Genomic DNA, 25,608 nt, shown 5'->3' with positions numbered 1-25,608 from the left:
GCGAGCGGGATTCGGCGTAAGCCTTTGCAGTCTCCCCGAGAAACGCTTCCGGTACCAGGACGTGACCCAACACAGTCCTTCCCATCTCTCGGCTGCCGCCGAGCCCCCAAAAGGTCCCCTAAGTCGGCCACTTCCGGTCCGGCGAAGAGTCCAACGGCTTCAAGACGGAAGTGGTAGAAAGGAGAAGTGTGGACTCCTTCCGGTTCCGGCCTCACGCGCTCCGCTGTGACAACATGAAACTGCTCACCCACAATCTCCTGAGCTCCCATGTGCGGGGCGTGGGCACGCGTGGCTTCCCGCTGCGCCTGCAGGTAACTGCACAAGGGTTCATCGCCCATATAGTTCAGGGTGGAGCCTCCGGGACCCGGACCTACCTCGCTAAACCTTTTTACCCTCCCGCAGGCCACCGAGGTCCGCATCAACCCCGTGGAGTTCAACCCGGAGTTCGTGGCGCGGATGATCCCCAAAGTGGAGTGGGCGGCGCTTGTGCAGGCAGCGGACACCGTGAGGACCCCGCCCCTTCTGTCGCCCCTTGGGGGCGGGCTCGGGCTCTGCGCCTCTTCCCTGCCCGGAGGGGCTCGGTGTTCGTGTGCCCACTGACCGCGTAAGTTTCCTTTCCACAGTTAAACTTGGCCGAGGTACCCAAAGAGCCGACTGAAGGCTATGAGCACGACGAGACATTTTTGAGGAAGATGCACCACGTGTTGCTTGAGGTGAGAATCCTTGGGCATCGCCTGCCCAGCCCTCCCACCGAGGCTACCGGTGCTTAGCTTTGCCCTGCTCCCCCGCAGGTTGATGTACTGGAGGGCACCCTGCAATGCCCAGAATCTGGTCGTCTTTTCCCCATCAGCCGCGGGATCCCCAATATGCTGTTGAATGATGAGGAGACTGAGACGTAACCTTGCTAGCCGCCACTTTGGTATTTTGTTGGCTGTGTTTCTGTTGTATGGTCTGTTAAATAGACGTGTCATGTGTGACCCCCCCAAACTCCCCCCAGTGACTCACCGACCACCGTGTACTTGAGCTCCATAGTATATTTTTTTTTCTCATTAAAGGTTCAAAACCAAAAGCGGTTTCTCTTTGCAGCAAATATACATTAAAATAGAGTCTCTGTACAGCCAAGGGCTCTAGGCCCTGGCTTGCCCCATGGCCCTGCGCCTCCCTGGCCAAACCCAAAAATAAATATAGTGTTATTGCTCTGCAGGGCATAGAGGCAGTGCTGTCCCCCACCCCTTGAGGTGGGAGTTGATAGGGGGCCCTGGCCACCCCGGGGTTCCAGGGGCTGGAGCCTGCTTGGAGTTATTGCTTCAAGGGGGGGCAATAATGCCCAATGCGGATGAGGAGAGGAGCGAAGGGACGGGGGCCTTTGCTTTCCAAGCCCCCCTCTGCTCCGGAGAGGAGATCGGATTAAGCAGCAGCAAAAGCGTCACCCAGCGGGAGCCGGCAGCCGGCGGCCTCCATCCCTTCCCTCCCTGAGATCAGTGTCTGCCTCCTGCACATCCCCTGCAGCCCCCTATGGCTTCCGCGAGGCCCCCAACACTCTTGGGGGGCACGTTATGGCTTGCAAGGGGCAGCACTGTGCCCACACCTGGGCATTCACTTTCCTGGCTTCTGACAATCCCCCCCACAAAGGGGGGAGGGAAGGGCATGAAGTCTTCTCCCAGGGGCGGATGGCATTGCCCTGGCCCTGCCAGCAGGCTGTGGCACTGCCCAGACTCCAGCTTTGCCCCTTTGGGGCTAACACCCTATGCTGGGCAGATCCTGCCAGCCACCCCACCCTGTCCCACCCCTTGCCTCAGTCCATCATGGCCTCAAGCATTTCCAAAAACAGCTTGTGCATGGGCACCTTGCCCTCCAGCTTCACCCCATAGAAATGGGCCAGGACTTTGCCTGCTGTCTGGCGGAGGAGTGGCAGAGTAAGCAGCAGCCTGCCTGCACGCCTCCGCTCAGCACCCCCTCCAGGGCCAGCCCGGCCAGCTTCATACTCCAGCAGGGCCTCGTGCAGGGCTTCGCGCAGCTGCTCCACAGCCTCCGCATCTTCAATGTGCACAGAATCTAAGGGAGAGAACCATTGGCTGAAATGACTAAAGGGCAGGACTCATCTGTTTGGATACTTTGGGTGGACTAATACACTCGCTGCTCTGCCTGTGAGCCGGGGCCTATCCTTTCTCACCAGTGGACACCTCCCAACCTCCACACTTCCCCTCTCACTACTGCCTGGTTGGCACGCCACTAGGGCTCAGAATCCTATGTATAATTCAGGACCTTGGCTTGGTGATTTCCAATAATTATGCCTCAGTTGTCCTCATCCACAACAAAGGGTCATACCACCATCATTGACAGTTGGAGGACCTTATGGGGAGACCTGTGTGTGTTTTCCCTGATCACTCACCAGAATTGGCAAGGGCCAGAGCTTTCAGCAGGACGTACTCCTCCCGCTCCAGCCGGAGAGCTTGCAGTCGCCGAACCAGCTGCAGCAGGGCTGCCCCCAGATCCCCCAGACCAGCTGCCCGTGCCCCCTCTTCATCTAGGACCAGGTCCTCAGCAAAGGCCAGCTCATCCTGCAGTGGCAGTGAGCGCTGGGCCACACCCAGCACCAGCACCTCCATCCACACACTCTGCAGTACTGACATCTGGTCAGACAGTGACAGTGAGGAGAAGCCTGGAGGGCAGGGGGAACAGGACAGGTAAAGAAGACAGCAGGGCCAAATATGGCCTACCTGTTCAAGGATGCTCAACCACCCGGCCCATTACCTGGGATGCTCTTTGCCCAACTGATGGTGACCACTATCTCTCGATCAAAAAGGTCACAGAGAGTGGCCACAGCGGGGAGGTGTCCATCAGGGCTTGCTGGGTCAGGCATGGCATACAGCTTCTCAGGTTCAACCACCAGCAGATGAGACACCAGAGCGTTCACTGGGGCTACAGTGACAGGTGTGGGACCAGAGTCACGAACACATATCTGGCAGACCTCTGAAGTCCTTCAGAGCCAGGTGCCTTCCCAGACATTCCCCTCTGGCCTTCCCTGGACTCCGATGGTAAGCCGGAAGACACGGTGTTCACAGAGAAGGGCTGTGAGCACTAGAAAATCTACCTGAGGCTTGGGGGTAGCTTACAGACGCCACAGTCTAGCATTTAGTGGGCCCTGGTTCCCCCAACACCTTTACAAAAAAGAAAGCCCCCCCTGTGCTGATTTGTTTTTGTCAACTTGACACGTGTATGTGGGGAGATGAAATCTTCAGCAACTGCCTCGATATGGTTGGCCTGTAGGCAGGGTTTTCTTGTTTGCTGGTTGATGTGGAAGGGCCCTATCTACTGTGGCTGGTGTCATTCCTGTGCAGGTGGCCTGTGTGCAACAAAGCAGGCTGAGCAAGCCAAGAGGATTAAGCCAGTAAGCAGCATTCTCCCATGGCCTCTGTATCACCTCTTGCCTTGAGTTCCTGCCTTGACTTCCCTCGGTGAGGGTGTGACTTGAGAGTTGGAAGCTGAAATAAACTCTTGCTCCCCACGTTGCTTTTGGTCATGGTGTTTTATCACTGCAACAGAAACCCTAAGACACCCCCTCCTGATCACGCTTCTACTTGGGTGTCTGGACTGTGAAGTAGTTTGTTGTCCTTGAATGTACTACAGCCACCTATGACCCTAAACTCCCAATCCTGGTTTGCCTCCTGAATGCTGGAATTAAGTGTGTATGGTGTATGCGGTGCTGAAGATCAAACCCAGGGCTTCACACATGGTAGGCAAGCACTATACTGAGCTACATCCTGAGCTATGGTTTGTAAAGATCTTTTATAATTATCTCTTAGGGAGAAATGAGAAAAGGCCTGGGTCTCAGGGCAAGTGAGGAAACTTGACAGACCTATAATGGCTGCCCCACCACCACCCCAGTGCTTAGGAAGCCAGGGTCTCACCTGTCTTCCGGGGTCCTCCAGCTACTGCCAGAGGTCCAGCAGGGAAGGGGCCCGGGAAAGGCAAAGGGTCCACCTCTGGCCGCCGCTTGTACTTCTGCCGCCCGCCGCGGACACGGTCCAGACGCACACCTTGAATTGTAAAGCCAAACTGTTCATGAAGTACTTGCTCCGCGCAGCTCTACTTCCCCACCTTCTGCCCAGGCTCCCACCCAACCCATGGGACCACCCCCATCTCACCCAGGCTCTGCCCAGTGCTCACCCTCCTTGAGCATGCCCACCCGCAGGCACTTGGTGAAGCGGCAGGCCTGACAGGCCTTGCGTCTCCGCTTGGTGATCTCACACTCATTGGAGGCCGGACAGCTGTACTCGATGCTCCCTGCCAGGAAGAGGCAGGGCTCCAGTGGCGGCCTCCCAAAGCCCGGAGGGGGCCCAGATGACAGGAGAGCCCTGACTCACCCTGGGCAAGCACCAGTCTGGGGGTATTGGGAGGAAAGGGAGAGCAGGATTCCATGAGCAGGACAGGGAGGGGAACAGCCACTGGGCTGGGGGAACCCTGCTTGGATGAAGCAGATCCCCAGAGGCCAAGCTGCATATTTGCCCTGACACCACACTTCTGGGCTCATGTGCTGTCAAGGGCTACCATGGCTTCTAGGCTAAATCCAGGGTTCCACTGAGTTCTCAACTCCCTCGCCTAAAGCATTATTTTGTACTTCTAGAAACCCTTCAGTGCTGTCTTCTTTTGTTTCCAGGACAGGCACTCATGGTCCTCATGCCCTCTGGTACCTCTATGGTGTCTATATAGCAAACTGATATAGCAGCTCTAGGCCTGTGCTACCTCATTCTCCCTATCTCCCAGACCTTCAGGTTTGCATCTCTAGTCTGAACAGCATTGTGCTATCTACATGCACAGGTCCAGCAGCCACAGGACATGTGGAGGGTCTTCCAATCCACCCGCTGTACAAGGACCCCCACATCCACTAAGCATGCAGTTACCTTCCATTGCTCAAGAAACCTGAGTACCAGCTGGGCGTGGTGGCGCATGCTTTTAATCCCAGCACTTGAGAGGCAGAGGAAAGCGGATTTCTGAGTTCGAGGCCAGCCTGGTCTAGAGAGTGAGTTCCAGGACAGCCAGGGCTACACAGAGAAACCCTGTCTCAAAAAAAACCAAAAAAAACAAAAACAAAAAAAAGAGAAAGAAAGAGAGAGAGAGAGAGAGAGAAAGAAACCCAAGTACCATCTTCCCTTCCTGTCAACTGGTCAATTGACGTCTAACTCACTGGCAGTGTTGGGGGGGTCTCACCTTCTCACCTACCCCACTCTGGCCTGCAGCTTCCAACTTGACCTGTCACCACGGGGTTCGCTAGCTTCCTGCTGTCTCTATTCTCTGCATAGGAGCCCAAGGGATCCTGGTCCTCTCTTCTGATCAAACTCCACAGAGTTCTCTTGAGAATAAGTGTCCTCCAGGCTAGTCATCCCTTCTAACTCTGATCTGCACTGCCTGCTCCTCAGACAGGGCCAGCCTCAGGGCAGTCTATACCCTGCCTGAGCTCTGGTCCTCACAGCCACGTCTGCTCCATCTCCCATCACCTCGGAGAGGCCTTTCCTGGGTGCCCTGTGACAAATCCCTCTTCGAAGCTACTTCTGGCCTTACCACTATCTGATACATAGCATGTGTGAGAGTTCAGTTCTGGCCTTATCACTATGATACATAATGTGTGAGTGTTCAGTTCTGGCCTTACCACTATCCGATACATAACGTGTGTGAGTGTTCAGTTGCCCTGCTGCTTTCTGCTCCCTTTGTTCTGGTTGGGTAGCTGAGCTTTTGTTTTTGAGACAGTTTCACACCTTAGCTCGGACTAGTCTTGAATTTGCAACAATCCTTCTCCAGCATAAGCCCTCGTGGGCATAAGCCACCATACCTAGCTGTTTGGCTGTTTTAGATTTTTGGGGGCTTGTGCATGGTTCCATGCACATGTGGGTATGTTTGTGGAAGCCCTGGGTTCATGTAAGGTGTCTCCTTCAATGGCTCTCCACGTTTTTTCTGAAACAGCATCTCACTATGTATCCCTTGTTAGCCGTAAATTCACTATATAGACAAGGCTGGCCTCAAACTCTGCCTCCTAAGCATTGGGGTAAAGATGTGCCCAGCATGCCTGACTTCACCTTATAGTTTCAAACAAGGTCTCACACTGAACCTGGAGCTCATCAACTCAACTAGAGTGGCCCAGATTCTGTCACTGCCTCCCAACAGCTGCCTTTTATGTGAGTACCAAGCATCCGATTCAGGTCCTCTTGCTTGGGCAGCAAACACCAAAAGTGCCCACCCACAGAGAAACCCTGTCTCGAAAAACCACAAAAAAAAAAAAAAAGTGCCCACCCCACCCCCCTTTTCCTTTTTTTTTTTTTTTTTTTTTGAATCACTATATAGTGGCGGATGACCTTGGTCCTCCTGCCTCCACCCTCAAATGCTAAAATCACAAGCATGTACCACCACACCAGGGGAGACAGTGTCTTGCTATATAGTCCATATGTATTCAATATGTACCCCAGGTTTGCCTTGAACTCACAGTCCTCTTGCCTCAGCCTCCCAGATGCTGGGATTAGACAGATAGACAGATGCTATTGTGAACAGTTTACCCTGTGTGTTCTCTCTCAACTTATTTAGGGTCAGTTCCAGTTTCCTAAGGCCAGCCACAGGTCTGGTGTGCAGTAGGCTGGCCCCCTCAGCCTCACAGGGCTGTCCCAAAGACCAAAACACACAAGGAGCCAGCAGGCCTTTCATGCTTCTCTCCTCCTCTGTCCACAGGGCTGCTATGCTCAGCTCAAGATGCCTCCCCAGGGAAACCCTCCAGCCCCAGTCCTGACCGGCCCTTAGCACACACCCTGCTCTCTGCCTTCCAACACATGCTACAAATCAAACCGGACAGTTCTGACCAAGTCAGTTTCACCTCCCCAGCCTCGGGCCCAGTTGGGTGGGAACACAGGCTAGAGTAGGAAAGAGGCAGGACACCTGGGACCTGCAGCCAGGACACCTGGGACCTGCAGCACACACCTGTAATTCCAACACTTGGAAGCCCAAGGAAAGGAAATCTCAAGATGGAAGCCAGCCTGGGCTATACAGCATAACCCCACTTAAGAAAGAAAAGTAAAGGGTGGTGGGGACTTATCATCTCTGCTTTATTTACTCACTTAGATGTTTGTTTTGAGACCTGGGTCTCTCTATATAGTTCTAGCTAGCCTGTAGGTCAGGCTAGCCTCAAACTTAGAGAATTCCACCTGCCTCTGTCTCCTGATTATCAACTGTGACCTTACGTGGTTCCTATTCTTTTTGTTTGGTTTTTCAAGATAGGGTTTCTCAGCCAGGCGTGGTGGCGCAGGCCTTTAATCCCAGCACTTGGGAGGCAGAGGCAGGGGGATTTCTGAGTTTGAGGCCAGCCTGGTCTACAGAGTGAGTTCCAGGACAAGCCAGGGCTACAGAGAAACCCTGTCTCGAAAAACCAAAAAAAAAAAAAAAATAGGGTTTCTCTGCCCTGCTCTACTCAGCTCAAGTACATATTCAATACTAATATTGCATATAAGGGCTATATAGCAAGACACTGTCTCCCCTGGTCTGGAGGCACATGAGTATAGCTGTCCTGAAACTCAGCTTGTAGACCAGGCTGGCCTTGAACTCTGCCTGCCACTGCCTCTCGAGTACTAGAATTAAAGACATCTACCTACCACCACCCCACTGTACTTCCTAGTCCTAATACCTGCAAGCACTCAGTTTCCCTACCTGCAAAGTTGGCATGATAAAAAACATACACTTGAGGCTACAGTGTAACACACTGGTATAGTATGTGCTTAGCAGCATTCATGAGGCCCTAAATTCCATCACTATCAATCTCCCTCCCTAACCCACTCCTAAAATCATACTTTGAAGGCCCGTTGAAAAAAAAAATGAATAGAGCCAGGCATGACAGCTCAGGCCTTTAATCCCAGCACTGGAGAGGCGGGAGCAGATAGATTTGTGATTTGGAGTCCAGCCCAGTCTACATAGTGAGTTCCAGGACGGACAGCAAGAGTTTTATAGTGAGATCCTGTTTCAGAAAGAAAGAAAGAAAGAAAGAGAGAGAGAGAGAGAGAGAGAGAGAGAGAGAGAGAGAGAGAAAGAAAGAAAGGAAGGAAGGAAGGAAGGAAGAAAGAAAGAAAGGAAGAAAGAAAGAAAGAAAGAGAAAGAGCCAGGCGTGGTGGTACACGCCTTTAATCCCAGCACTTGGGAGGCAGAGGCAGGTGGATTTCTGAGTTCGAGGCCATCCTGGTCTACAGAGTGAGTTCCAGGACAGCCAGGGCTACACAGAGAAACCCTGTCTCGAAAAAACAAAAGAACAAAAAAAGAAAGAAAGGAAGAAAGGAAGGAAGAAAGAGAAAGGAAGGAAGAGGGAGGGGGAGGGGAGGGGAGAGAAAAGGAGAGGGAGGGAAAGAAAAAGAAAAGAATAAATGAAGGTAGTTCCCAGCAGTTAGATTTGGCCTACAGTCAGAATGAAGGTGTATGGGAGTCACCTGTCTCTGGCCAGCAAGGAGCAGTTTTAGATCAGTGTACTTCAGTTAAGTGAAAACTCACTGGAACCAAGCACTCCGTAGACAGGGAGGCAGGGCTCTGTGAGTTCAAGGCCGGTCAGGTCTAGAGAGTGAGTTCTAGGACAGCCGCGGCTAAACAATGAGACCCTATCACAAGACAACATCAAAAACTCCATAAAACCACTCTCTGGAATATCACTACCAGTGGTCCAAAGTCCAGGTCACTGGTGATGCACAGAGGCGCAGTCTGCAGTTTAAGAGCTCAGCTCTGGACCTGCACCAAATACAAGGGCTGCCATTTTCTACTTTAGAGATCTGAGGAGCTGCAAATGCCTCCCTGTGCGTCAGCTCTCGACACGGACCCCTTCTCGTGGGGTTGCAATAAGGGGGTGAAATCCTGAAAGTAAAAGGAGCAGTACCTACCACAGTATAAACATTTCAAGAAAAACATGTTCTGAAAGCAGTTGATGCCTGGCAAGATGATTCAGTAGGCAAAGGCACCTGCTGCCAAACCTGATGACTGAGTTCAGTCCCCAGGTCCTTCCTGGTGGACATCAAGAGCCTACTCCCATAGTTTACCCTCTGACCTTTACACGCATACAGTGGGTGCAAATACATACCCCACACACAAAAGAAATTCATGCTGAGGGCATTTTTACAAGTCAGCTGCAGTGGTATCTGCCTGTAACCACAGCACTCGTGGGGAGCTGAGGCAAAGGGATGGAGAGTTTAGGCTTGGAAGACACAGTAAGTTCCAGGCCAACTACATCATAAGAAAAGGTCTCAATATACACATATACATATATATATAATATATAATATATATAATGATATTATAGCCTCAAAGTAACCAGCGGTTGTTTAAGAACAATAGGCCTGCCCCAGAGAATGTTCGTCTCAATGTCGTCGTCACTGCTCTCCTGGGTGAGAGAGAGAGAGAAAAATCAGTGGCTAAAGAGTGAGGAAGCCTGCTGGATGCTAAAACCTAACAAACCTGTATCAGTTACCCATAAAATGTGCCTAGAGTTAGTAGTGTGGTGCTTTGGGGGAGTCATGAAGAGTGATTCTGTGCTGTGCGAGGTGATTTACAGGCAGCTACTACAGGCAACAGGAAAGTCAGGAGCGAAGCTTTATAACAGGTGCAGGCACCTGCATCCTGGCTCATATCCCATTCCAATCCATCAGTGACCTATGCTAGTAGCTTTTTCTTTCTTCTACTTTTTTTTTTTTTCCTTCAAGACAGAGTTTGTGTAGCCTTGGCTGTCCTGGAACTCACTCTGTAGACCAGGCTGGCCTCAAACCCACAAATCCACCTGCTTCTGCCTCACCAGTGCAAGGATTAAAGGTATGAGCCACCACTGCCCAGCTTCACCCCACCCTTTTGAGGGGAGGGAGCAGGCTTTCACAGAGCCCAAGTTGTCCTTCAGCTTACTATGTAGTCAATGATGACCTTGAATCTCTGATGCTCCTAGTTCCATTCCAAAGTGCTGAGATTTTAGGTACCCAACACCACACCTGACTTATATGGTGCTAAGGACAGAACCTAGAGCCTCCTGTAAACTAGGCAAGCATTCTACTGACCTCAGCTATAGCCCTGGCCGTCATGTCCCTTAAAAAAAAGATGTCCCAGGAAGAACAAGGAAATTCAAACTTCATACTGCCAACCTCAAGCAGCAACAGACAGGCTCAGGGCCTCCTGCATGCAGCACTGTACCAATTAGAAAGTGCCAGGCCCAAAGGGTACAGGGCAAAGGGCACAGAAGCAGGGGATGGGGGTAGGGGCTCACCCTGGATGGTCCTCTTGAAGAAGGCTTTGCAGGCCTCACAGGATGCCACACCGTAGTGGTAGCCAGAGGCCACATCCCCACAGACCAGGCAGAGGCGTTTGGGTAGAGAGCTGAGCACTAGCTTCCCACTGCCCTGCTCACCAGACCCTGCCCCCTCCCCATCCTCCTCCTCCTTGTGCCCTGGAAGGCAGCGGGCTGGAGCTGGACCAGAGGCCAGGGTCACCGGGGGTTCAGTCTCAGTCTCTGAGGAACCCTTTGGACTGTCAGGGCTGGCTGGCTCTGCCTTGATGTAGAGAGGCTCGATGCCCACCACCTGGCTGGACATGGTGCTGGTCACCTGCAGGGAAAGACCATCAGGGTCACAGGGAGGCACCCTGCCACATAGGTTGGGCAACACTGGGCCTAAGCCAGGCTTCCAGGCTCAGCCAAGGAGAAGGAGGAGGCAGAGTCCAAGGAAGGGCTGCCCATGAAGAGGGCCCCCAGCTGTCGCCATGGGAACAGAGTCTCCAGAGCCTCTGAGGCCAGTAACTGACAGCAGGTCCTCCTCTTGGGAACCTGGGAGCGGCTTGGCAAGTCTAGCTCCCACCAAAGCCAGGAAGCAGGGTAACCTCAACCTGCAGGCAAAGCTCAACCCCCGAACATAAGCATGATCCTCGCCTCAGTTTTCTCCAGATGTTAGGAGGTGCTCTCAAGTATTCAAGAGCATACTGAGGAACCGGGAGGGGGGCTCAGGGGGGCCAAGGGGGGCGGAGGCAAAGGATATGGCCACTCTCTCAGGAGTTTCCACATGTCCACACATGCTCACTCTCTCCTGGGAACCTTCCACTCACACATGGCCTTTAACCAGTCCCAAGTTCTCACATACTCCCAGCAAAAGAGCACACTCAATAAGCAAACTCACACTCAAGTCTTCTAATCCCTCACCACACTCTTGAAAGGGAGTCTCTCACCTCTGACACGCCACCCCCTCCAGCCTTAGCAAGCCCAGTCCAGCCACGCCGTGCAGGGCGCGGCTCCACCTCTTTTGCACCCCAGACCTGCAAGGTTCATTCTTACACTCCAGCGACCGCAGAGTTCACCACCTCTCGCGACCTCCAGGGCCGCCCCCCCATTAACCTGCGCACACCTATGGGAAGTTGCCTGAAGTTACTAATCTCCCCTCCCCCCCACTGCCCGCGGGGGACTTCTATCAGGTTATCAGGAAGTAAGAAGAGGCGACAAGGAAGAAGTTCTCCCTCGCGCTACGATGACCTATGACCCAGAGAGGAGGGTGGCCCAAAGCCCCTGCAAGCGCCCCCACGTGGCCTCAAGGAACCCTTTCAATTCCAGCCCACCCCGAGGACTCCCGCAATGCTCAAGGATCGATCTGAACGCTGCCCGGGGACTCGCTCCAAGGCCCGAGGCTAACCGGAGGCCAGGACCTGAAGCCAGTCCTGACCCGGCCGACGCACCAGGCGCGACCCCGCCCGCAGCCCGCCCCCCGCCCGCGCTTGCACATGGCCCCCGCCGCGCCCGCCCACCCCCGCGGCCGCCTTCCCCTCCGCCCCCGGACCTTGGGCTCCGGCAGGGCTGGCGGGCAGGCATGGGGGCCGAGCGGCCCGGAGCGCCGGGGTGAGCGGGGGCCGCCTCCTCCGGCCGCACCGCCCCGCCGCGCTGCGTCCCCCCTCACTCGGCGGCGCCGCTGGCTGCTTGTAGGACACAAAAGGACATCGCGGCTGCTTCCTACTCCGCTTCCTCCAGCTGACAGCGGAGGCGGGGCCGGCCTGCGCATGCAAAACAGGGGGCGGGGCCAGGTGCCCTATGCTAATATCCGAGGGAGGCGGCGGCGCCTGCGTACCGGGAGGCCAGCGGGCGGGCCTTGTCGACACACACGCGTGCGCGGCCGTCCTGTGGGCGGGGCCTGAGCCTAGGGGAGGAGCGAGGACTAGGAGCTGGTGCGGGAGAGAAGCCGGAGCACCCTTGCATCACGAAGGAGGGCGGTGCTCTGCCTTATAAGAGTGGGCGTAGCTGTTCAGTGAACTCTCTCTGTGAGGGCGGTGAACATGTATGTAAATGAGAAGGCGGGTTTATGTAACTGCATATGCATAAGGGGTGGGGCCTAACAGGGTGCTGCTCCCCACCCCACCCCATTATGTTGATGGGACACTTGACAGATTTGGTAGACCAGCACCCCTGAGGACCCTCAAGTGGAGAAGCAGACCTAAAACATGCAAGTAGCCCTGGTTTGCGAGTTCCTCAAAGGCAGAGGTGAGACACGAGCGGACAAAACTCAAGGTCACTGCGGTGACCGAATGAAGGTCACGGGGAAAGGCGGGGCCACGTGCGTCCGCCTCACGCAAGCAGCCACGCACTGACTCTGGGACCATGCATAGACTCTTTAATTTCTCTAGGATTCAAATTCCATGCAGATGGGGTTGAGCTTGGGTTCGAGGGACCGGAAGGGACACGGGGCGGACGTCTCGTCGGCCACTTGAGCTGGAGGTTCACTGATCCAAAAAGTACAGCCTCTTGTTCCTGCGCTTCCTGATCCCTTCGATGTATCCCTGCAGCTCTTTAGTCATGAAGTGGTTCCTGCCAATCGTGGACCTATATGCTAGGGAGAGGGAAGAGCTGAGCTCAGGGCCATGATCAGCAGCAAAGGGCTTCCCCCATTTGAGGAACCACAGGTGATTTGAGGTGGCATTTAGTGCTGGATTTGGATCTGTGTTAGTTTGGGGAATTTTGGGTCTCCTAGGTGCGATGTGAAGAATGGAGGGGAAGAAGGCTGAAGAAGTTGCTGCAAGCCTGAACAGAGGCAGTGAGAGCCAACCTCCTCCTGAGCCGCTCACTCTAGTTATCTGGCCCTTTCTTCCCTCTATGTGCTCATATATCATGAGCAGAAGGTTATGCAGATAATCCAATATCCAGTACATTTACCCAAAAAAAATCCCGATGTGTCACAGCTCCCACACCTGGGAGTGAAGCAAAGCTACCCAAAGGCTGTCATTCCACTGGACAAGCGGAGAAAACAGACTTGCTAGAAAGGGGCTTATTTTAAGTCCTCTGAGTCACTCACTCCATTGAGTCTGCCTGTGCCTAGTCTCTTGACTTTTAATTTTTAGGGCATCCTTGTGAGTGCTAAGGGGATCTGACAAGACTACATATCCTGAAACTCCCCAGCCCCAAGCCCTGCCAAAGCCACCAGGATCTTTTGTGGAAGCTGGGGTGGGGGTGGAGTGCTCACTACTGAGGGCTTTTTTGAGAATATCCAGAACTTCAGACTCCATCAGTTCCATCAGAGGCAGAGGCAGCTGGAAAAGCAACAAGAGACTCAAGCAACCAGGGGACCCCAGTTCCATGGAAAGCCAAAGTGGCCCCCACATGACCTGCCCCACTTTCCTGAAACCTGCCCATCTGCTGCTGCCCACTACTCAACCCCAGTAGTCTCCCCTGTAGTCTCCTCCAACCCTGTTCTGCTGCTCTGTCCAGTAGGTTCGATGTGGCTTCCACAGGCTGAAGATTAGTGATTCTGAAGTAGACGATGCTGGAGAAATGAAGAGAGAGATCAGTCTTGGCCAGGCTCCTGGGTCATGGTGGGAGTGGGGTTCAGGGGATAGCTGCAGCTACACCCCGCATCAAAGGTCATAGGGGACACTGGTTTCAGCCCTAGGCTTTAGACTCCCACCCAGCTGAGATCCAGAACCAACTGTCCTACTGTGTGAGACTTGAGACTTTTTGATTCATCACCTGTAAATGGAGTCATTCATAGGAATTCCCTTTTGTGAGAATTGTGTGCCCCCTGTAAGTGTATTGTTGGGAACTGAATGTAGGGCATTGTATAAACTACGAAAGAACTCTACCAGTAAGCTATGTTCCTCAGTCCAGAACAGTCTCTTATGGCAGTTGTGACATGTAAAGTTCACAGTACAAGAAGTCCTATGCTTATGTAACAAGTTTAATATAAATCAATTGTTATATCTGTATCACTCTTGTTTGTTTAGACATGTTCCCACTGTGTGGACCTAACTATCCTGGAACTTGGTATCTAAACAGGGCTAGCTTTGAATTCACAGCTTCCTGAATACTGGGTTCTTATCAGTACTCATTCCTTGTTGAAGGTGGAAATGGAAGGGACAGAGGATGGACACACACACATCTCAAACAGTGCTTGGCTTACTGTGTGTAACCCACTCATGAAGATACCAAGATCCAAGGTCATCTTGGTCTATACATTGAGACTCTCATTCCAAAAAGAAATACAAAGCAACAATAAAGTAACTATTGACCAAAAGTGAGACTTCAAAACAGCCAGTTCCCAGCCAGGGAAGGAATTCTGTCCTTTCAGCTGGTGCAGTGATGAAATTAAACCCACAGGTGAGGGAGGGCTCGAAATATGCTTGGTGGTAAAGAATTTTCCTACCAAGAGTGATGCACTCGGTTCGACCCCCAGCACCACATTAAGATAAAAAACAAAACAAAATAAAAAACAAACAAAAAACTGACTAGGTCTTTATTGCCCTGCTTGCCTGTGCGTTTCCCGGGTTCCTCGTAGTAGGACGCCTGCCCGGTAGGGGGCGCTCAGAGAATGTCTGAGTTAAAGCGTGAACGATTCTCGCCTGCGCCCTCTCCTAAGAAATCCTAGACACTTGGGTTTCTATGGGCTTACCCCCATTTTGCAGGAAGGGACTTTAAGACCCGAGCTAGCCCCACCCTTATGGCACACCCATCGCCTCGGCGAGGCTATACTGACCTAAGGAGGTCTCAGATTCTTCGTGGTCCTCCCCATGCTCCAAGGACCTGCCTCGGCACTGTTCAAGCTCTAGACGTGCTTGCTGCTGGATCTGCTCTGGCTCGAGGTTGAGGCTGTCCCTAATAGAAATGCTCTGGCTGTACTTGCGAATCCTGTTGCTTACAGGTTTGCCCTCTTCGTCGAAGTCCTCGCAGACGTCGGATACCGACACATTCGCTGTGGACATCGTGGCCGTGCTCCATAGGTCACGAACATCTCCGTACAGGCTGGATCTGACCGAGCTGCGGCGACGGTTTGCGTGTTTGGGCACCGGCTGCGGGTCACACACAGGTAAGGTAGCCAAGGAGTTCAGGGAGCTGGAGGGAGCAGGGAGACTGGACTGGGATTGGGGACTCTAGGAGAGCTGCCAAGCACCCAGGCTGAATGGCAGGTTACTCTAAAAGACCTAAAGGAGTACTAAGGTTCGTCTGGGCTTGGGGGACTCAAGGGCAGACTTCTTACTTTGAAGCTTTCCTCCATCGTTCTGCACCAACGGACCAGTATCCACAGGGCTCAATCGAGAAGGGGGGGGGGGCGGTCACGCTCCAGGAAGGGGGAGGGGCAGTCTCCTCCGGGAAGGTTATAGTGGCCTCGCGGGAGGAGACTTCAAACTGCAGATTGCATCAAGACTCTAAGTTGCTCCCACCCCCAATATCAATGCCAAGACTGGAAGTACCCAGTCCAGTTTCGAGTCCGGGTCTCCTCCAGGCAGAGACAAGAGTCTGAATACCTGAACTTAATCAAAAGAGCATGACTTGTCCGGTGTGGGGGCCTAAGGACGGCAGTGGGCCTGATATAAGCCCATGGTGGCGCGAGAAAAGCACTCGCACACCGACTTGGGTCCAGGAGCATGCACTCGGTAGTGCAGAGTTTTCGTTTTATTGGTGCAGGTTTTGAGGCACAGTCGTGAGGTGTGAGGGACAAAACCGGCAGGGGAGCGAGACAGAAAGCCTTGGATGGTGGGCTTTGGAAATGATTGGATGTGAAGAACCAGCCAGGGAAGAGCCGTGGCATCTGGCAACCACTGGACTCCTGTCAGGGTTGCAACCACGTGGAACAAAAGAGGGGGGGGGGCTCTTTGGTCAAATAAGCCAAGCATGCCTGAGCATCAGCAAGAGCGAAGCCCTGGCGTGGGATCCCGGGCCAGAGATCCTGCCCCTACACCGGCACGGCCTTGTCTCGGAGTCGCCCAGGACCCCGGGGTCTGGGAGGCTTCTTGGATGGGTTGGGTCGGCGGCGACCCCGAGGAGCCCGAGGCAGGGCACAGCCACGCTCACTCTGCGTGTCTGAGGACTCGTCGATGAAGGCCAGATTCTCACTGGGGTAATCCAGAGCTGAGGCCGTGGGCGGGGACGGAGTCTCAACCTTCTCTGCGGGTGCAGGGGAGCCGGGCCTGCGGGCTGGCTCAACAACAGCAGGCGGTGCCGGCAAAGAGGAGGGCAGGAGTGGTTGCTCCTTCTCTGGCGGCGGGGCGCTGGGCCCAGTTCGCTGGGTCACTCTTGCTGTCACTGTGCCGGTCCAGCTAGCAGCCTGTGCCGTTAGGCCACCCATCTGCACAGAGAGGAAAAGGGGTCGGCCCATTGCAGCTCCGAAAGCTGCCCTTTTACCAATTGCATCCACCTTTTTGCCTGACCCTTGAACCTCAACCCGTGGATGATCCCAGAGCCACACTGTCCCTTCCTGCATTGGCCCAAAAGCACTCCCTTCTCTAGGAACCTTTCTTGAAAGCCTCGGGTTTGTTTCAACCATTACTGCCTCTCTGTATTTGGCTAGCAAAATGCAGATAAATTACAAAACCAGGACGACTCCAATATTTGGGACATAGTTTAAAATCGTATTCGCATCTGAAATTCACATGTAACTGGCCTTTCTAGTTCTGTTGTTTTTGAAACAGAGTCTCATTCTATAACCCAGGCAAGTCTAAACTCGCAGCAATCCTCCTGATTCTGCTCTGCTTACCAAGTGCTGGGATTTACAGACATGTACTACCTACCACCTTGCCTCTCTGAATTCTTATTTCCTAACCCTGACGACCCTATCTATCCACGAAGAACGAGGTGGTTGAGTCTCTGACAAACCTGAATTTACTCCAAATGTTCCCGTTAGCGCACCGTCCGGGTCTCAATGTCAGAGAAGCCCACATTTTGGAAGGGAGCCAGACTGGCCAACAACCCCTATGCCCGGGGATAAGGGCACAACACACAAGTGACATGCATGGCGCATGCGCGGCAGCGAACAGCTCCTGGAACACGTAGAAATACCTCTGCCCGAGTTCGGCGAGACACCGCTCGCAACCAGTTGCCGATGGTGGTGAGCACTGAGGCGAAGTAGGCTAGGCCAAACAAGATCCAGAACCACACCAGCGGCTGGTAAGCTGGAGAGTTCTGCCCGGTGCCATCGCCTAGACGGTTCAAAGGGAGGGAAAAGTAAGTTGATGGGGAGGAGGCAAGCCTGTGAGCCTCTGGATCACTGCCTGTTTCTGCACCTTGAGAGAACGTCCCTCCCTAGAAAAGAAGGGAATGTGCTATAATGTGTAGATGTATACAATGAGTGTGCTCCAGTCGTAACTGTATGATAAGAGCATGCAAGAGGGGGTGAACTTAATATATGTGTGAGCAGGCATGGGACTCAGGCATGCAAGGTGTAAGTGGGCATCAGGGGGTGCCTGCTAGAAGAAAGTATGGTGTTCCAGGACTGGTGTGGAAGCTGGGGCAAATGCCCCACAGTAGTGCATAGGCGGAGTGCAGGAACAAAGTACTTAATGCTGGGCAAAGCCAGACTCACCAGGTACATAATCGCCAAAGCCTACGGTGGTGAGAGTCACTATAACAAAGTAGATGGCTTCCAACTTGCTCCAGCTCTCCATGTAGGAGAACACGAAGGTAGGAGTGAGGACAAAGAGCAGGCAGCCAATCAGCAGGAAGAGCACTGCGGACAGACTTCTCACCAGCCCTGGTGGCACATGCCACTTCTGTGGAAGGGTGGGAAATAGAGCCATTGAGATGCCAGTAACCTACAATTCCATTCTCTCACCCCTCCCTACCCCCATTCTGGCATAGTGTGTGAGAGGCTCCTGCTCTCTAGGAGGGCACACTCACTTGCCAGAGACCTAGGGAAGAAGACCCTGTGAGGGGCGCAGTGCAGCTCACCAAGAAGATTGCTTCAATGTGGCCGATGCCCCGGCGCAGAGAGGAGCCCAGCCGGTCCCCGACTCCCGCCAGCAGCATCCCGAACAGCGGGATCCCCACCAGTGCATAGAAGATACAAAAGAGACGCCCGGCATCTGTGTGTAAGACTATATTGCCATAGCCTGGATGGAGAGGGCAGTGCAGAAATTCTAAGTGCAACCTGGTACCCCCTGCCTCTCCCTGCACCTTCCCCCACAGGGAAACTCCTTGCCCCTCGCCTCCCTCCACATGCCCCGTCTCCACCCCCACCGATGGTAGTGATGATGGTCCCCGAGAAAAAGAAGGCGCTGCCCAGGTTCCAAGCTGATGAGTGGTTGCTGCTATTGGTCCAACTGGTTTCTGGGTTTGCGCCCCCTCCCAGGGCTTCAGCCACGAGCTGCAGGATAAGGCGCACAAGGAGGAACCTCAGTCCTTCCCTCCAGCTGGGCTAACTCCCAGCCCCTCCCCCTTCTTTGCACAGCTTACTGACTCTGTGTGTGTGTGTGTGTGTGTTCTTTGGTTTTAGTTTTTGAGATGTCTCCCTCACTGTCTCTACCTAGCTATCTTTTTGTAGTTGGTTGGTTTGGTTTTCTGAAACATGTTATACAGCCCACCCAGGTGCTGGAATTACAGGAATAAACCACCATAACTGACTTAACACGATCAATTCCTTTTTAAAAAAAGATTTATTTATTATTATATGTAAGTACACTGTAGCTGTCTTCAGACACACCAATAGAGGGTGTCATATCTCATTACAGATGGTTGTGAGCCATCTTGTGGTTGCTGGGACTTGAACTCAGGACCTTTGGAAGAGCAGTCAGTGCTCTTAACCACTGAGCCATCTGTCCAGCTCCCCTTTTTTAAAGATTTATTTATTATTATATGTAAACACGATCAATTCCTAATTTTACATTCCAGAGCACAAATGCTGGAACCAAGGTGCCTGAGTTCTAATCTCGGCGGCCTTGGGCAAGTTAACGCATGGTGCCTTCGTTTTCTCCTCTCGCACATGGGAGTGATGGTCAGAGCACCAATATCATAGATTTGGCATACAGAATAAACACTGGGTATTCCTTGGGTCATTCTGTCCAGTGAGCAGCAGACTCCACCTTTCACACTGCTCCTGTGGAATCTGAAAGTAAACAATGTATTGAAAGGTGAGCCCTTCTCTCCAGAAAGGGTTCACGTATCACGTTTTTGTTGCCAGTTTTAGGAGGTTTGCATGTGTGTACTTGGGCCCACAGGCCGCCTTGTAACATCTAAGGCAAACCCAGTGTTTCCTATGGTGCTCAGTAAGCATGACTGAAGGACCAGGGGACAGGCGTTTCTTGCCTGCCTTCAGACTCCCCCGGGGAACAGGCTGTGTCTGAAAACAGCTTGCCCTGGGTGCTGGGATAACAGAGCACCAGAAGAGGGGGCCTTTCCCCAAATTAAGCAAGGAGAGAATCCACAGGGAAGTTTACAACCTGTCTGGCCTCCCTGATGTCAGTCCCCATTATTAAGACCCACTTCAAGAGTTCATCCTCGCTGAAGAAACCTCTGCAAACCCTCAAGGCTCCTCTTTGTCCCAAGGAGAGTCTAGACTCCTTAGTCCAGCATTTACTTGTTGTTTTGAGAAAAATGTCTCATGTAGCCTAGGCTAGCCTCAAACTCACTATGTAGTCAAGGATGGCCTTGAACTCCTGATCCTCTTGCCTCTACCAAGTGCTGAGATTACAAATGTGAACTGCTCTGCCCAGTTTTTGCAGTTCTGGAGAACCAACCCAAGCCTGCAGCATGCAAGGCCAGTGCTCCAGCCCCTCCCCCTCTCTCAGGGGAGGTGTATTTGGTTGTCTCCGGAGACAGAGTAGTATTCAGTAGCTGAAGCTAACCTGGAACTCACTAGCTAACCTGGAACTCACAGCAGTGCTCCTGCCTCAGCCTGAGAGCTGAGATTACAGGTGTGAGGCTTAAGTACTTTTTCCAAACTAGTCTCAAGCTTTCCCGAGTCTTCTCCCATGAGATCCTGATTTTGCACCCCAAAATAGAGCAACCTTCTCCCCAGAATTTCTGAGGTGATTCCATTTTCTGTAATGATGATCTTTGTATAAAGAGATGAGATGTCTGATTTAAAGTGATTTAATTTTTTTTTTAGATTTATTTCTTTTCTTTTCTTACATGTATGCATGTGTATCATGTGCATGCCTGGTCCCCACAGAGGCCAGGAGGCTACAGAGTCTGTGGATCTAGAGTTACAGATGGTTATGAGGAACCCAGGTTCCCTAAAAGAGCAAAAAGTACTCCAAACGGCTGAGCCATCTCACCAGCTCCAGTGACTTAATTTTTGTTGTTGCTGTTTTGTTTTGTTTCATTTTGTTTTTGGAGCCAGGGCTTCTCTGTGTAGCTCTGGCTCTCCCGGAGCTCACTGTGCAGACCAGGCTGACCTCAGACTCAGCGATCCACCATATTAAAGGTGTTGTGCCACCACCCAGGACTCATGGTTTACTTTTCTTTAATAGCATTTCTCCCCATCCCCCAAGTCCTTCATCATCCAGGGTCGTCTACGCTTTGTTTCAATGACCAGGCATCTGCTCCTCACTCAGTTTCTACCCTGTGGCTTCCACACTGTGGCTGGCCACGCTGTCCCTCTGCTTGGGAGTTGTTTGTCCCCACACTCTGAAGTCTATCCCTCTCACTTGGTACTTTCCAACTGCTGGCTCTCCTCAAAGCCTCTCCATCTCCCTCACTCCCAGCACCCAAGGCTCAGCAGCCCACAGGGTGGGAAGAAGGAAATCTCCTTCATGTCTACTGCTTCCTGCAGTGATCTGTCCCGGATCTGTGCCTTGGATGTGACACCTTCCGGAGAAGTTCCACCCACTGTTTGTGCCACCCCCACCCCCCAGAACTCATAGGTGTACAATTGCCACAGGACTCATTCATTCTGGGAGTGGCTCCTGGAAGAGAGGCAAAGCATCAGGGCTGTCCACCCTGCCAGGTTCCCCCCCCTCGCCCCCGCCTCTTTTTCTTCTTTCTTATCCCAGAATAAAGCAATTCCATTGTGAAGATAAATAGGCCAGACTCCCTCCCTCTGCCCTGTGGTCTGGCCAGGCGCACTTTCCACCCAGGCACTTCTGAGCAGAGCTTGCCCTGATTTTTGGAAGTGGGAGAGACACATCTCTCTAGCCTCATCTTTGCACTGGAGCCTGCTACCTTGAGAATCAGCTGGGATGCTGAGGCTTAAATGCAGACCCTCCACAAAGAACAGTCAGAGACCCAGGGATACTCTTCTGTCAAGTGAGAAATATTAATTTACTAAGGTTAAACCTGAGCGTTAACCTGAGCATTCCAAAGCAGTGACTGGGAGATCAAAGGAAATGACGCAGGAACTCACTAACTGGACCCATGAAGGCAGAAGCTCAGAGCTTCCCTTAGTGGCTGGATGCAGATGGATCAAAAGTAGCCTGGGAAAGCCTGCCACTCCCACCCCTTCCCACTCGATTGACTGGTGAGCATGAGTCCTGGGGAGGAGGGCCCCTGAACTGACATCCACAATGGTATGAACGGAAACCCTCTAAAATCATCTGTACTTGTTTATGTGCAAACTTGGGAACACGGGGGGGGGGGGGGAAGGTGAGCTGTATTCTTGGGTTCCTCTAAAACATCTGAACTCAAAAAAAAAAATGCATAAAACTATGTGGGAGGAGCAGCCAACATTAGCAAGTAAAAACTCTGCAGGAAGCCAGGTGTGGTTGCTAAACCTATAATCCCAGAGCTCTGGAGGCTGAGGCAAGACAAGACCCAGAGTTCAAGGTCACTGTGCAACACAGTGAGTGCCAGGCCAGTCAGGACTACATAGCAAGCTCCTATCTCAAAAAAACCAAAAATCATTACTAGGGTTATATTTAAATTCAGCTGTTTAGCTGAGAATCACCTGTGACTAAGCATCCAAGGTTTGGTCTGGGGAGCTAATGGTGTTGGAGCTGTGCAAATACAACATCCCAGGTGCTCCACCCATTTACTCGTTAACTCCATTCAGTAACTGTTCATTCTTCCTTCCTCCCTTCCACCATCACCCAGGGAAGAGGACATCCCAGGGGCACAGCCTGGTGACAACAACACAGCATATTAAAAACAAACACTTGGATCCTCCCTCCTGCCCTGCACTCCCAGAGATGTAGCAGGACCTACCCTGTCCTCGGAGACACATGTCTGTAAGCAGCACCCTGAGCAGGACTCCACTCTAACCAACTCTGCCAACCCACCTTGACGAAATCCTCCAGGCTCTTCTGGCTCACACAGGGATGGTCCCTCAGAAACTGGTCTCGGCCATGATCCATTTTCCTCTGAGCCTGCTGCTCGTGAGGCTGCTCCAGAGCCTGGAACACTAGAGCCCCAGATACCAAGTAAAGCAGCACCAGTGCCAGCAGAGCCAGGAGTGTGGTGCTGCGCATGGTCCTTCCAGAGGCAGGTCCAGCTCCACTTCCTGCCTGGGAAGGAGGAGCAGGGAGCTCCTGGGGAGCAGTGGTCACTGCAGGCCAAACCAAGGATTATGGGGTCAGGAAGAGATCCACACCCTCCTTCTCTAGCTCAGACTCCCCAGAGTTTTGGAGCCCCTAGCTTTATTATCCATAGATGTAACCCCCACACAGCCTCTGGTTCCAGGTACTAACACCTAGGCCCCCACCTCCAGCCTCCCTCTTACCTCCGGAGCCTAGCCATCAGGAGAGTGGGATAAAGAAGAAAACACTAAGCCAGGCAGGGTGAGTGAGAAAATGGGGGGACTTGTGAGGCATTAGGGTGCCTGCCTTGGAGAAGACTAGGGAGTTCCAGGGGAAATAGGAAGAGGCTGGAGCCTGCAGAACTGGAGACAGGAATAGCAGGTCCATACTTGGCTCTCCCAGTGCGGCTGTGGCAGCCTCCTCAGATGCATCTGTCCCCTCCTGCCTTCCAGCCTAGCAGGGATCAACCGGGCGGGATCTTCCAGGGTCCCCACCCGCCCGCTGGACTTTCGAGGAACCCTGAGGCGGATCTGGCTGCAGGGTATAGGCAAGGCCCAGAGCCAGGGAAAGGAAAAGTGGGCACAAAGTTTCCAGAAGAAGCGAGGCACAGGGTGGGAAGGGCAGCCCGGATACAGCAGCCCACGGGACAGCTGTCACCTAGGGGACAGCGGGAGATGGCAAGCGCACACACACATACATATACACAGTCTGCTACATGTGCCACAAAGATCTTTGAGCCACATTCCATTCTGCAGCTCTAGCCGCGCGCTGCCCAGGCTGCAGGCATAGCACTGCACCACGCTCCGGCAGACCCTGGCACAACTAACCACCATGGGCGTGCCCGCAGGGCCGAGCTACCCTAGAGGTCCACGCGCACGAATGCGCGCGCTCGCGTACACACACACGCTCACACACACACACACACACGGGACCCGCGTGACACCGCACGCCAGCCGCTTGCTCCCACCACCTCCCCCGCGTCCTTACGCCGACGCCTCCGAGCGTGACCGGCGACGGGACGCACGGTCACATCACTCGAGGAAGGCATCCACGCGCGGGAAGTGTCCCGCCCTGCCGGTTCCTCCCAGCTCCCGGGGCCTGAGATCCAGCCCACATTCCCGCGCCTGCTCCGCACTTACTGTCTGCCCACTCTGTGGCTGCGGCTTTGGCTGCGGCCAGGTCTCCCGCGCCGCCTCGAGGGTGTGCGGGCTGAGCCAAGGAGGTGCCGGAGGCAGCCCAGAGACCGAGCCGCCGGCGGCCGTCTGACTAGGACCCCCCTCCTCCCGCCCTCAAAAGCCCCCTCCTTGGGAGCTTAACCCTACCAGAGCTGCGTCTCCCTACGTGCCGCACCCTCGCCACCGGCTCTCGCCACCAACCGCCTTGAACCCAGCCCTTACCTGCACCTGCAGCCTCTGGGCTCCCCAATCCTGTCTTTTCCAGGCCAGTGAGCGGCAGAAGAGTCAGAGAAGGGTCGACGTGAAGTCCAACCTTCCAGGCTGGGATTGGAGCCCCAGCGCTGCCCTAACCTGGACATCAGCTGGCCCGGGGCTCAGGACAGCCGCCACACTCATCTCCTGGAATCTTCTAGGTCTATTACTGGACTGGGAAGAGCCTTCGTTTCTCCGCCCATGAGGATAGTCTGGCCCTTGGGCTCGGCACTTATGAGGGAGAGGCCCCCAGGGAGAAGAGGGTATGTGGGGGTGGAAGGCGGGGAGCTCTCTTTGAGGCCACCTGGATTTAACCAGCTGAATGGGTTGGGTCCTAGTTCTGGGAAGTCACTGACAGAGCACCTCTTGCTCAGACTGCATTCCCATCTCTGATCCTCCAGGCCCTGGGGTCACCCCCGGGGACCATCTGCTGCCTGACAATTCCAGCAGAAAGAGTGCTAGCATTTTCTGAACAGTTAAAGCCGGATCCTCTCCTGTCTTTATCCTTCTCTCTTCTTCTTTATATCCTTTTTTTTTTTTTTTTTTTTTTTTTTTTTTTTTTTTTGGTTTTTCAAGACAGGGTTTCCAGCCTTAGCTGTCCTGGAACTCACTTTGTAGACCAGGCTGTCCTTGAACTCAGAAATCCACCTGCCTCTGCCTCCCAAGTGCTTAAAGGTGTGCACCACCACGCCCGGCAAAAGACATTTCTTTACTGATCTCCGCAAAATCTCTCCTGTAGCATTCCGAGATCCCATGCTATTGTGGTCAGTACTTTTGTTGTTGTTGGGATGTTTTGCTTTGTTTTGAGACAGGGTTTCTCTGTGTACTCCTGGCTGTCTTGTAGACTACGGTGGTCTCAAATTCAGAGATTCACCTGCTTTGCCTCCAGAGTGCTGGGATTAAAGGTGTGCCCTACCATTACTGGGTTTTGTGGTAATTGTCAGCATGTTTAAGTGACCACCCAGATGATAGGGGGTCAGGGTGAGTTACCAAACCCCCTAGTTCCCACTTACAGCAAGAGGGTAATTACTTAACTCTGGGTGCTGATTTTGAGTATTTAAGAAGTCAGTATTTGGGAGCTGGAGAGATGGCTCAGTCTTTAAGAGCACTGGCTCTTCTTCCAGAAGACCAGAGTTCAGTTCCCAGCACCCACAACTGTCTGGGACACCCTCACACAGACATACATGTAGGCAAACCACCAATGCCTGTGCACACATACAAAGTCAGTGGTTTTTACTTTGGTTCTCTCTCTCTTTTTTTCTTTGTTGTTATTTGTTTGTTTTTGGAGCCTTAACTGTCCTGAAACTTGCTCTCTAGTTCAGGCTGACCTCAAATTCACAGAGATCCACCTTTCTCTGCCCCTCAAATGCTGAATTAAGGGCATGAACCACCACTGCCCAGCTGAGGTCAGTGTTTATAAATGCTTAAAGCCTAGCACACAGAATTAAGTGCCCTATAAATGTTAGCAATTTTGCTTCCATCCGAAAGTGATTGTCCAGCTTACTGC

General features: G+C 53.1%; 4 protein-coding genes across 4 annotated transcripts; 1 reads left to right on the top strand and 3 right to left on the bottom strand.

The window, feature by feature from the left end:
* The first annotated feature begins 20 nt into the window (after positions 1-20).
* Positions 21-1,069, top strand: Trmt112 (tRNA methyltransferase activator subunit 11-2). The gene is made up of 4 exons (XM_021151207.2): positions 21-311; positions 403-504; positions 624-713; positions 792-1,069. Exons 1-4 carry the CDS (start codon positions 234-236, stop codon positions 897-899), a joined length of 378 nt encoding a protein of 125 aa, XP_021006866.1. The 5' UTR covers positions 21-233; the 3' UTR covers positions 900-1,069.
* On the bottom strand, positions 1,017-12,044 carry Esrra (estrogen related receptor alpha). Its single transcript, XM_021151203.3, has 7 exons — positions 11,811-12,044; positions 10,259-10,595; positions 4,171-4,287; positions 3,912-4,040; positions 2,755-2,922; positions 2,393-2,662; positions 1,017-2,055 (listed from the first exon to the last, which is right to left on the bottom strand). The coding sequence occupies exons 1-7, from the start codon at positions 12,027-12,029 to the stop codon at positions 1,796-1,798; spliced, it is 1,500 nt and encodes a 499-aa protein (XP_021006862.2). The 5' UTR covers positions 12,030-12,044; the 3' UTR covers positions 1,017-1,795.
* A 689-nt stretch (positions 12,045-12,733) lies between these two features.
* Catsperz (catsper channel auxiliary subunit zeta) lies at positions 12,734-15,549 on the bottom strand. Its single transcript, XM_021152141.2, has 5 exons — positions 15,489-15,549; positions 14,988-15,300; positions 13,705-13,781; positions 13,482-13,548; positions 12,734-12,851 (listed from the first exon to the last, which is right to left on the bottom strand). Exons 1-5 carry the CDS (start codon positions 15,504-15,506, stop codon positions 12,742-12,744), a joined length of 585 nt encoding a protein of 194 aa, XP_021007800.1. The 5' UTR covers positions 15,507-15,549; the 3' UTR covers positions 12,734-12,741.
* An 11-nt stretch (positions 15,550-15,560) lies between these two features.
* Positions 15,561-24,410, bottom strand: Kcnk4 (potassium two pore domain channel subfamily K member 4). The gene is made up of 7 exons (XM_021152330.3): positions 24,072-24,410; positions 22,438-22,703; positions 18,464-18,590; positions 18,176-18,336; positions 17,811-17,997; positions 17,288-17,427; positions 15,561-16,577 (listed from the first exon to the last, which is right to left on the bottom strand). The coding sequence occupies exons 2-7, from the start codon at positions 22,624-22,626 to the stop codon at positions 16,185-16,187; spliced, it is 1,197 nt and encodes a 398-aa protein (XP_021007989.1). The 5' UTR covers positions 22,627-22,703; positions 24,072-24,410; the 3' UTR covers positions 15,561-16,184.
* Positions 24,411-25,608: the final 1,198 nt, after the last annotated feature.

The sequence above is a fragment of the Mus caroli genome, unplaced genomic scaffold (genome assembly GCF_978045245.1).
Source record: "Mus caroli unplaced genomic scaffold, Mus_caroli_1 scaffold_20, whole genome shotgun sequence".
Classification (NCBI taxonomy): domain Eukaryota; kingdom Metazoa; phylum Chordata; class Mammalia; order Rodentia; family Muridae; genus Mus; species Mus caroli.
Note: the sequence above shows the minus strand (reverse complement) of the source record. Positions and strands in the feature narration are given on the sequence as shown.